Source organism: Petaurus breviceps, unplaced genomic scaffold, assembly GCF_028583685.1.
Source record: "Petaurus breviceps papuanus isolate PSGF00001 unplaced genomic scaffold, PetGlider_PUasm1.0 183, whole genome shotgun sequence".
Lineage (NCBI taxonomy): Eukaryota > Metazoa > Chordata > Mammalia > Diprotodontia > Petauridae > Petaurus > Petaurus breviceps.
In genome coordinates this window covers 1,621,159-1,633,575 of record NW_027185791.1, presented here as the reverse complement: position 1 = coordinate 1,633,575, position 12,417 = coordinate 1,621,159, and the positions used below count along the sequence as shown (strand labels likewise).

Below are 12,417 nucleotides of genomic sequence, written 5' to 3'. Positions count from 1 at the left end.
AAAATAGAGGAATACATTTTTCATTTTGATTAGACAGCTGTAAGGTATCTCTAAGTGTTTAGGTATTATATTCCAAGAGAGTCAATGGAGACGATCTATCGCACTGATTCATTGCAGCCAAGAAAATTAGCACAAACGAGTAGCACTGATCTAAGTTAGATTAAGCCAAAAAGAAATAAGGTCCTAGGACATTAAAAATTCAAATAAAAACTGAAAACCATTTACATATAGCAATGGTATTGCCAATTTAGGCCATGTCTATATATAGTATATGTAACTTATGACTTAGATCAGTAGACATTTAATTGTCCACCAAAAGAAAGGAAAAACAAAGAAAAGGAAGTTTAAGGAATAAACTACAATGAAAAATTATTGGGATTTCCTAGGTTTCACCAAAGCTTAAGTATAGTAGGTGGCTAAGTTTCTTGGATTTTTGTCATTTTCAAACAATAGAAAGTCCCTAAGAGGAAAAGATGCTTCCCAGCAGCTGGTGGGTATGTATACTTAAAGTGATCACGCAGGTATGCTTGTCCTCCTGGGAGCTGTACCTGAAATGGGACTAAAAAACCCCGAAGGGCTAATATTTAGGATCATTTTGGGTTCTTGGTTCTGCTACTGCCTGGAGGACCATAAGTTAAGTTCCTTCACCTCTACGGACCTCAACCCTTCATCTATAAAATGAGGGGTTGACGTCTAGCGTCCATTCGCGCTCTGTCTCTATCATGCCTGGTCTCGTGATTTAGGGCTTGGACAGGATCAGTTCTACACACTCACTTCTCAGTTAAAGAAGCTGAGGTTAAATCATGTACTCAGGCTCACACAGGTAATCACAGAGCTGAGAATGAACCCAGGTCCTTTGGCTCCACGGCCCCTGCTCTTGATGATATACTACAGATTTAAAGGGTGGGTGTCTTCTTCTCTGCTGTACTGTAAACTTCTGAGGTGCTGTCCCCACATCAAAAGCACCCAGGCACTAATAATTACTTATAATAATCTTATAGAAGACACAAGAGGAGACTTGGCTAAAGTCCCAGAGCTAGTTGAAACACAGGCCCTCTAAGGCTGAATATAGTCTTTTCCATGATAGGATGATTGAGGAGGAATCCAGAGGGCTCAGTGGAAATGGCAATAAGAAAAGGGTGAGGACAGGGGATTAGTGTTGAGCTTAACATGGGGGCTGCATGGGGAAGAAGAATCATAAGCAGTGGCATCTCGGTCCCCAAGAAAAGCCGGCTGTGGAGGGAGGGAGGGTTAGGAATCTGCCCCTACTCACTGCGGTGCCAGAGCACCAGGACTGAGGATCCTTTAGCCCTAAAGTCTAGGGCACTGGCTTGGGGGCAGGTAAAGGGTAGAGGAGCTAAGGTAAAAAGCACATCCCCTCCCCGCAGGCGGAGGAACTGTCCCCTCTAGGATGCTGGTATCTGGAATGGCCCCTGGGTTCTTCATGCTGGTCCTGCCTCTTACCTACCCTCTCATTCCTTCCTCTCTCACACTACACTTTCATAGCTCAGAACTCACAAATGTCAACTCTCTGATAACACTGGTCAGTGACCTTTCCCCTCACAGAACACTTTATTCTGCACTTCTACAATGCTTGCTATGCTGTATATTATAGTGATCCCACTACTAGATGACATGATTCAGAAATGCAGGGACAATGTTTTATCTAAACAGACTGTATCGGTGCCTAGCAGGGTGTTCTACATAAAGAAGGTGCCTGACAAATGTTTGATGCACAAATGAATTCTCTGATGTATTCTTAAAACTTTTGGTCAGTCTACACTGAAGAAATCCTTTTTACACTTAAAGATAGCAGAGTGTGTAAAATGAACTGTAGAAGGAAATGGCAGAGCACTCCAGCATCTCTGCCATGAAAACCCCAAATGGAGTCGCGAAGAGTCAGACACGACTGAAATGACTCAACAAGAAAGAATTAACAAGTTTTTCCTGACATCGTGCTTAAAAGGGCCTTTTTCTAACTTATATTCACTATTGTCTGTTCTGTCCTCTGGGACCAAACAGAGTAAGTCTAGTCCCTCTCACACAAGACAACCCTTCAAATCTCCCTGCTCTCCCTCCTGGCCAGGTGTGTCAGAGAACATCAGAGAAACACTGCCCAGTACCAACATATGTCCAGGGCTACTGTATCCTACAGGGAGCTAAGAGCCCATTAGCAGCTGGAATGGATTGTGGGACTGGAGGCAAGTCACTTAATCTCAAGTGCTCTCTTTTCTCATCTTTAAGAGGAGGTATTGAACCGTATCATTTCTGTACTCTCTCCTACTTCCGACAGTCTGTGATCTTACAATATTCTTGGAGAACATATTTCACATCCCCCTTTAATCCCCTCTTCCTCATGTTAAACCTGACCAGTTCCTCCAACTGATCCTTATGCAGCATGAACTCAATGGCCTTTGCCTTCCTGGTTGTCCTCCCCTGGACTCTCTCTAGCTTATCAATGCCCACGGTGTGAGAACTGAACACAACCAACAAGATGAGGTCTGACTAGGGCAGAGCGCACTGGTCTCATCACTTTCCTAATTCTGGAAGTTATGACCCTCTTAATGCAGCCCCAAGATCACATTAGCCTTCCCATCTGCATTATGCTGCTGACTCATATTTAGTTTGCATCACTGAAACTCCCAAATCTCTTTTAGAATAACTGTCTAACCACATGTCTCTCATATTATATTTGTGAAACTGGCTTTCTGTATCCATTTCAAGATTTTACATTTATCCCCATTTAACTTTATCCTATAAGATTTAGTACAATGTTGAAGTATTTTGGATGCCAATTCTGTCATCCAGTATTATTAGCTATCCCTATTCATCATGGCATCTGCAAATGTGATGACTATACCACAGACACACACACACACACACACGAGATAAAATAGTTAAATCACAATCTGATTATAATTTAGTTTACTACACTAAAACAGAAAATCTGATTCCTTGGTCACTTTCTATGGTATATATTGTAGTAGTTTGATATTTTATTTATTTTCTTCCTAGCTAGAGAAGAGAAAGTAGACATACTTAGGAAAAACCATTCTCTAAAAGTCTGTAAGCTAAGGAAACTTTAAGAAGAAAAATAATGTAGCAAAAGTTTAACAAATTAATCACGAGAAATGGTGCTCAAGTCAATAGTGCTAGGCAAGCATTTAATCGTTCTCACAGGAAATCACTAGATTGTACAAGATCAAATATATGTCCACTGTAGGCAATTAAAAACTCTTAATGGTTAAGATCATAGCTTTCCAGGTATATCTTCTCACAGAAGTAAAAAGGAATTATGTATGTGTCCCACCTTGCACACTCTGGCTATCCTGGGAATCATTAATTTTCCAAAGAATTCATACTCCACAGACACTTCCGTGAAAAAGAAGTAGATTTTGTCATCTTCTCCATCTGTGCTATTTGAATTTTTTCTAATCACATCAGCAAAGACAAAACTAGGTTCTGTAAATTCAAAGCAAAAATTCATGTTATACACACACAATGTATAACTTAATTATCTTCAATACCTTATAGATTTTTTTCTGATTCCCTGATTTGTACAACAGATGTCTATGAATGAGGCTGGGAGGTAGGGCAGGGTCGGGAGGCCGTAGGAGGGGAGAGAGGGTGGCCCAAGACTGTCTGACTGATTTGAGAGTGAACATCTTGGGTTGAAGGAATAGCCACAGTGTTAAGAGGGAAGGTGTCTAGGAGTGGGAGGAGTTAGTGGGAAGTGAAGTGATATTGAAGGAAAAGATCAATAAAAAATGTGCAGCCATATCAAATAGGAGGGGAAGCAAAAGCCAAGAACTCAGTGAGAGCTGGTCTCTTCTGGGAGTCTTACAAGAAATAATGCAGTAAAACCCATCCTTTGTTGAGTTTCTTTAACATCTTCTTACCATTAAGCCATGGGATTGCATATTCTGTTCTCAGAGGACTTTGAGGAGAATTTCGAGAAATGATGGGTTCACTTCCCAGGAAATTGTAGGATGTTCCAGAGTAAAGCTCCCCATCTTTAGTGTGTTAGGAAGAAGGAAAAAGGAACAAATGTTTCAAACCCAATAAATGGCTCATAATAATGAAAAAGAATTCTTCATTACAACATAAATATTTTTTTCTCCTTGGGGAATAAATAAACAAATAAGTTTCTCCAAGCTGAAGTAGGTCCATTTCTATGGTTTATTCCTATCTCTTGTTACTTTTCTTTGAGGTTGATTTTACTTTGCTTCATGTTTTTTAGACTATTTTGTACTAAATTAAGAAACAACAATTAAACATACACATGTAACTCCAACACACCTATACAACTGCATATATTGTCTCGTATGCAGCATAATTACAGTGGACACATCACACACTCATGTTGGTGCATAGACATGTATGGCCTCAGAAAGCCAAGGGGGAACTAAAAAAGACTACACAAACAGGACAGTCTACTCTTTTTTTTCTTTTTGGAGGGGGGAAGGCAGGGCAATTGGGGTTAAGTGACTTGCCCAAGGTCACATGGCTAGTAAGTGTTAAGTGTCTGAGGCCAGATTTGAACTCAGGTCCTCCTGACTCCAGGGTGGGTATTCTATTCACTGTGCCACCTAGCAACCCCACAGAGAGTCTACTCTTAACACAGAAGAAATACATAAGTACACTCTCTACATAATACATATAAAACTAGGTTAAAAAAAAGCAAATTTGATTTCTGATGCCAACAATAATTCACATATTTTGAAATGTTTGAATAACTTTTAAGATCCATATTTAGATTATATATTCTTATAGAGTATCTAGTATTAAAATGGGGCAAAACAAATAAGTATCCCAATTTTAAAAATACCTATTAAAGTCATGATGCACAACACTTACCAACCATAACGGATGTGTAGCTTTGTGCTGGATCAAACGGACACCTGCCTTTACCATCTTCATTTTTACCCACAAGTTTAAATGTTTTTAAAAGCTACAGTGACAAAAGAATTTAAAAAGCAAATAAAGATAAACAAAATAAATATGATAAAAAACTAATGATGTCAGCCAGCATTTACATGGCACCTACTATGTGCCAGGCACTTTACAAATATGATCTCAGTTGATCCTTACAATAGTCCTGGCTGGTAGGTGCTATTTTTACCTTCATTTTACAGTTGAAAAACTGAGGCAGGGAAAAGTAAAGTAACTTGCCCAAGGTCATACAACTACTAATTGTCTGAGGTCAGAACATCTAACATTTAATTAATTAATAATTAGTAATATCTAATTCATAAGAATTTTAAATTTGTATAGTAAGAATTGTATCTTTTTCTTAAAATAGTATTTTCTGGAATCAATATTAAAGCAAAGCAAAAGGGCTCAGTTGTTTTTTTTTTTTTGATATTTTAGAGGGCAATTGGGGTTAAGTAACTTGCCCAAGGTCACACAGCTAGTTTTTTATTTTGTTTTGTTTTTTCTGTTAAGTGTCTGAGGCCACATCCGAACTCAGGTCCTCCTGACTCCAGGGCTGGCGCTCTACTCACTGTGCCACCTAGCCGCCCCAAAAAGGCTCAATTATGAGATAACTAGAAAATGTTTTTAATATTTGAGGGGAAAAAGTATAAACAGGAAAGCTCCCCTTACCAGAGAAAGGATGAGGAACATAGACTAGATCTATGTATACCAGCTAAAATATATGCTACCAATAAAATCCCAATAAATTGTAATGCTTGAAGAATTTTAATTAATTTATCCAGATCAATCAATCAATTCCCATTTATTAAGCCCTGATTGTGGCACTGTGCTAAGCATGGGGGGGATACAAAGAAAAAAGCTCTCAAGGAGCTTATAAACAACAAATACTTAAATTGATACACAGAAGATAATACAGAATAGTTGGAAGGTAACCTTAGAAGACAAGTACTAGCATCTGGGGAACTAGGAAAGGTCTGTTACAGAACACAGTGCTTCAGATGAGCCTTAAAAGTAAGAATTACAATTACAAGACTACTGTAATATTCCAGGTGAGAGATGATGAAGACCTGAAATAAGGGAGAGCTGTGTAGGTGGAGAGAAGAGGAGCTATATGAACGATACTATTAAGAAAAAAAAAATTACAAGTTTTGAAATGCAACTAATTAGATATGTGGGTGAGTGAAAGGAGCTGAGGATGGCCTGGAGGTTGAGAAACTGGGTGACTGGAAGGATGGTAGTGCCCTAGCCTATAAGACGGAAGTTTGAAATGGGATAAGTTTACCATAAAAGATAATGAGTGTTGTTTTAGACATAGTGAGCTTGGATACCTGCAGGAACCATTTGAAATGTCCACAGGCAGTTGAAGGTGTGGCACTGGAACTTAGGGGAAAGACTAGAGTTGGACAGACAGATCTGGGAATTATCAGCATGGAGCTCATGACCAAACCCATGGAGGTGACAAGATCAACAAATGAGAGAATATGAAGAGAAAACAGAAGAGGAGCTCAGACAGAGATGTCAGGGAGCTCGTAGTTAGTGGGTGTGCATAAAGAAGATGAAGCAAAAGAGACTGAGTGATCACTCAGGGAGAAGGTGACATCGGTGTCACAAAACTCCAGAGTCTCCAGAAGGAGAAGGTGGTCAAGAGTGTTAATGAAGATGAGAATTCATTAGATTTGTCAATCAAGAAATTATATGTTACTCTAGAGAGAACAATTTCACTTTAATGGTCAGGTCATAAGTTAGACTGAAGAGGATTTAGAAGAAAGTGAGAAGAAAGGAAGCATATACATTCAACATAGAGGATTTTTTTCAATTAATTTAGCTGAGAAGGGGAAGAGAGATATGTGACAGCTGGGTCACGCTAGGATCTAGCGAGGATTTTTTTTTAGGATGGGGAGGCTTGGATGTGCTTGTAGGCAGCAGGGAAGAAACCAGTGGGTTGGTTGAAAGAGATTGACGATTAGAGAGTATGGGGATGATGGTAGATAATAAATGATGCATTTTGTGTTTTGCAAAGTTATTTACAGTCATAGTCTTATTTGATCCTCACAAAAACCCTGGGAAGTAGTCACTATAGTACTATTATCTTCATTTCATTGATGACAAAAGTGAGGGTCAGATATATTAAGTGACTTGCTCAAGGTCATACAATTAATAAATGCCAGAGGTGAGATTTGAACCCAAATCTCTTTTGACTCCAAGTCCATTTTTCCAAATCCACCTTTGATTAAAATCTTTCTAAAATGATTTCATATACTTTTCTGTCTTGGCATGTTGAATACACTGAACACAAAAAATCTTTTTTAGTGATTAAATTCTTGAAATGAACATCTGTTCGAATTATAAAGTATTGAAGTATGGGTGGTATGGAGACTCTATTGAATGTATAATGGTCCTAGCAATCCATCTGTTCCAAATAAATCCCTGACATGTGATCCTCTCATTATCTGATTCATCCTTATAAAATAAGGGTAAATATTATGAAAAAATTAATTAAAGTTTTTGTTATATTATTAAAAACATTACAAAGCACCCTCAGTGATGGGGGCAGAAGAGACAAGTTTTATTTTCCTCTATGTCACCAGTTCAGTTCAATTAAATAAACATGATATGCATGGATACAAAGATGTATGTATGCATGTGTACAGAATGTTCTTTTTTCCATACTGTTTTTCCTTCATTCTCAAAGAAAATCAAATTAACCTTAACATTGAGCATTTCATGTTAGGGGTCTTAAAAGTCTAAGAAAACTCCCTGGTCAGTAGTTGGAGATCAAAGCTTCTTATTAAAGCTTCTAATGCACCTAGACATCAGTAATGTGAAATAAAATAATAAAGAAACAGTGTGAGTGGTTTGGGAGCTTTGTGAGGAAAGGATTAAATAACAGAAGTTCACAGTTCCATATGCAATCCTCTTTTTTGTTCTTCATATGCTTGAATGTGTCTTCTGATGATTAAATCCAAAATTTAAAAACAATTTCCATTAAAAAAAGGATCAAAAAGTCTGTTAAAAGTAAGAAATTTTGAGAATTTAAATATTCTCAAAACAAAGGAGATTCTAATGAAGACTGTAGGAACAGACAGAAAACTAATCAAAGGGAAGGTACATGAATCCTGCTTCTGAAAATAACTAAGTAAATGCCCTAGACCTCAGCACTAGCCTTTAGAAGCCCAAAGAAAAGGAAAAAAAATTCAGAAGCAGAAGGTAATTTACATGTGAAATGGCTGGCAAGCCATTTTAGCAGTGATAGGGTCAAGGCCAGCACAAAGAATGGTGACATTCCAAGGTGAGAAGTAGCAGAAATTCAAGTCGAATGACATATGAAAATTCCTTAACATGCCTTCAAGTTTTTCTAGCTTTGGCTGCAAAGAAGAGACTGTGGACTAAGGAGGATTTTAGTCTTTGAAACACACTGAAGCAAAAATTGATATCATAGCTAAGGCTACCTAGCAAAATTAAGAAGAGTTAACATGTTAGTGAAGAGGACACAAGGAGAAGGGTAGATCACTGAGAACCGACAATTTTTCAGTACCATCCTAAGTCATATTTAGAAAAAAGCATGTTCTTGTTCTAGTATATGCAGACAGGCAACTCATCTAAAAATGATCCCCTGGGGCTCTGAGAGCTTAAGTGACACACTGAAGGTGATACTGCCAGTATAGGTCAGGCCCTAGATGAGGTAGCAGTAATATCTACTAGGATCCCTGCCTTGCACACCGGTTCTTTTTTCCATACAAGGAAGGGAAGCTGTTCCTGGAATCTGACTGGTTCCATGGACTAGGTCTTGAGCTGTTGATGAAGATTCTTGGCCTCCTAATGCCTAAAAAGCCTCACAATAAGGAGTCAAAGTTCCTAAGACTTAAGAAATATCTCACTGCTGTGGAAGTCTGGAAGACAAATGTGTCCTCCTGATCAGAGGAGTTTCTGTATGGAAACAAGGGTAACTGAATGCCCACCAAATATTCTTTGTGTGTTATTGTAAATTTCTTATTTATTAGATGTAAGATAGTTTATAAGCATCACATTCCCTCATAGTCATGAATCTGAAACACTGGACTGGGCTGAGTAAGGCCTGGCCCATAATACTAGGTCTTTCTGTCTCTAAGGCTGGCCCTCTATCCATTATGGCACACTACTGTGTTAATGTAATATATAAGAGTACTAAAGGTTAACTTAAAGAAAACAGATTCCATCTAATGACTTTAAACTCTGCACAGTGGCCATGAATATAACAAAAAAAATGAGTGTGGAGGTGATCATGAAACACCATTATCATGAGACTGTGAAGTCCTTGAAAGCAGGGATTATCTTTAGCTTCTTTTTGTATCTCCATTGCTTAACACAGTGCCTGGCACACAGCAGGCATGTAATAAATGTTTATTGACTAACTGGCACCACCATGATCCCTAAGGAATAAGTGACATATAAACCCACTTGACTGAGATTAGTTCATCAGTGTAATCAAAACATTTCATGGTATTTTACATTCTGGTTGTATGATCTTCATGTAAAGTTGGATAAACCTTACCAGATGATCACAAGTTGGCTGAAATGCATTAGTACCACACACATACAGGGCAGTATCATTAAGGGGCTGGAGGACTCGGATATAGTTGAGGCACTCTGTCTGCAAAGAATAAAAGAAGCTGATAAGAAATCACCTGGCTAATGAACGACAGTTTCTCAATCATATTTTACTAGCACGGAGCTTTAGAAGATGCATCGCCACATTTAATTTTATTGTAAAGCCTGAAGCTGACCTAACTCATTCCACCATTACAATGATCAGATTGTTATTAGAGTACAAAACTGACTTCAGTTTAGATATAAATTTATACTTGAAAAAAATTTATACAATGAGGCAAAAAAAAAAAGCTGTCTATAATTTTGGCTCAGAAAGCACAGAAAACAACTCAAGACTCTCACAGAAATACCAAAACCATTCAATCTATTGCCTCAAACTACTGCCAAGTTCATGCCGACAGCATGCTAGCAAGAGTACAGAGATGTCCCTTGGATTTCCTTCTCCTGAACTTTCCCCTTCCTTCCTTGGAATGTGTTTAACAGAGAATACAGTTTCTTTCACAGCAGGTCAAATAGCTGCATAACGTTCCCATACTACGCCAAAAGGATGAAACATAAACAGAGGGAAACTGGCACATGTGACACACATTCAGACAAGTATCAGAATCACAGAAAATGGGAGAGCTGGTAGGGAGCTCAGCAGCCGTCCCATCCAACCCATATAACAAATAAATCCCCCAACTACAGCATACTCTACAAGGGGCCTGTCAGGGGCAAACCTTGTTCCCTGCAATGACATCCCTCTAACACTGAGAACACTAAGGGTCCATCATTGTTCATGAGAAAGGAGGTGTCCAATGATAAGTAAGACAACAATTAAGAAGGAGAATAAAGATCTCCTAATTGAAGAAACAAAAGCATTCAAGAGCCCCTTGGTATTTTATGACCAGGTTGATGATAAACTCAGCTAAGAAAAACATACGTATTTTTGAACAGGCTAGAAGTAATTCAAAGCTACAGAAACACCTTGCAGCGACGATCCTCCTTGACCACCTACTTAGCCAGTGAGTAAACAGACAAACTTTGGTACTTGGCAACTTTTCTTTTGACGTGTGATCACTGGCACTCATTAGGACTGGGAAGAAAGCATGATGGAAGAAAATAAGGAAATTGGAGACAGGGCAAACAAGGGGGAAGGAATCTCTGGGGAGGTGTAGGTACACAGGCCAATGTTTGCTAAGTGGGGGAATTTGATGGGGGAACAATCTAGCTTAGTTGAACTAGGCACAAAACTCAATTAAGATCAGAATTAGAACTAAATTTGACTTCTAGGACATGCTCCAAACACAGTGGTTCAATTCTAAGTGAATGTCTAATATAAAACATACCTTTGTCTTGTTTCTAAATAACTCCTAATGAACTAAAGACTATCTTGTTTCTGAGGTCTAATCCTTATAGGGAATATTTTAATTTCACAATCCCAGAATCTAAACTGCAAATTGGGCATACTGTTTCAGACATTGTTCAAAAAAAGGACAGTGTGCTGGCTTTAAGGAGAGGGAAGAGAGGAAGTGGGTCATGACATTAGCAAACTGAAAACATAGGGTCCTGCTAGAATACCTAGAATCCGCTTTTCACTTGGGCTGGGCTGCCTTGGGAAGCCAAAAACAAGCAAGAATGAGCAACAAACAGTGCGATTACCACCCGGCCAAAATAACTTTGTGCACTAAGTGTTTCAGGCCACTGTTATGAGTTATTCTCTCGAGTTCACAAGTAACCAATAAGTGACAAAAGCTTCAAGGAGATTTGTAAAGTCCTTGAAACTTATCACTGTTTGAAACAAATAAGTTATTGGCCTACATTTCAGAACAGCGTCTTTGGGGGTTGAAATGTTCAGGTTATATTTTGTGACAAACTGAATGAAAACAAGTTACCTGCTTAGATTTGCCCTTTTCAGAACATTTTGCTTTTTTATCTTCAGTAACTTTCCAGTACACCTGGTGTGAGGAAAGAAAAGCCAATTTCAATAGATTTTAAACTTTTTAAAAGATTAGTGGCAGTATAATGAGCAACTCCAAAAGCGTATAGTGTGAACAAATCACAGGCGACTGCTTAGTAAACCTCCAGGATACTGCCTTATGAAAACTGAATTTCAAAATGTCAAGTTCATACCCATCACTGTGAGTAATCCTGGGGTTGAATAAGGCTACTAATCATGATGTCCATCTTCAAACCACTTTCTTTTGGTGGTGGTGTCAGGAACAAGTAAATTGCATTTAAAATTGTCTGTGTTTTATTAAACACAATAGCAGCTAAATTAGAAAGAATGAAGGTGCTGAAAAAGTGGTATTGAAAACATTTTTTTAAAGTATTGAAAAAATAAAATGAAGCAAAATAAAATTTTACTCAAATTTCTAAGAATTCTCTTATATAAAACTTCTCCATGCTTTCTCTCTCTCTTTTTTTGTTTTGCTTTTTGGAGGGCAATTGGGGTTAAGTGACTTGCCCAAGGTCATATGACTAGTTTTTGTGTTAAGTGTCTGAGGCCACATTTGAACTCAGGCCCTCCTGACTCCATGGCCAGTACTCTATTCACTGTGCCACCTAGCCATCCCTCTCCCTGCTCTCTTAATAAAACAAAAATAAAGTAAATAAAACAGCAATAAAAAGCAATTGAAATCAGATTAAATGCAATGACCATCCTTGATCTTGTGGAGCAGATCATAAAACATATCTCCCTCAGAATAGAAAGAGCGAGATACTAAATATATACTGTCACATGTGGTTGGTTTTGCTGAACTCTTTTTGTTTTATTTTTGTGGTTGTTTTTGCTACTGAGATGGGTTCAATGAAGAAAGGCTATATCAGAAAATGAATATAAAAATAAAAACAATCAATGAAATTTTTTAAACCATCAAAATATCTCAAAAGTATAGAAATAGAAAACAAAGGTTT

General features: G+C 38.1%; 1 protein-coding gene across 23 annotated transcripts in view; it reads right to left on the bottom strand.

Annotated features, from left to right (window-relative positions):
• SEMA4D (semaphorin 4D) overlaps positions 1-12,417 on the bottom strand; it is a 191,849-nt gene that overhangs the window by 45,420 nt on the left and 134,012 nt on the right. For all 23 annotated transcript variants that reach the window (XM_069087798.1, XM_069087797.1, XM_069087800.1 and 20 more), the window contains 5 exons: positions 11,397-11,459; positions 9,467-9,565; positions 4,858-4,951; positions 3,900-4,013; positions 3,311-3,462 (listed from right to left, as the gene is read on the bottom strand). In XM_069087798.1, coding sequence (XP_068943899.1) covers positions 3,311-3,462; positions 3,900-4,013; positions 4,858-4,951; positions 9,467-9,565; positions 11,397-11,459 — 522 coding nt within the window. The remainder of the gene's footprint in view (positions 1-3,310; positions 3,463-3,899; positions 4,014-4,857; positions 4,952-9,466; positions 9,566-11,396; positions 11,460-12,417) is intronic.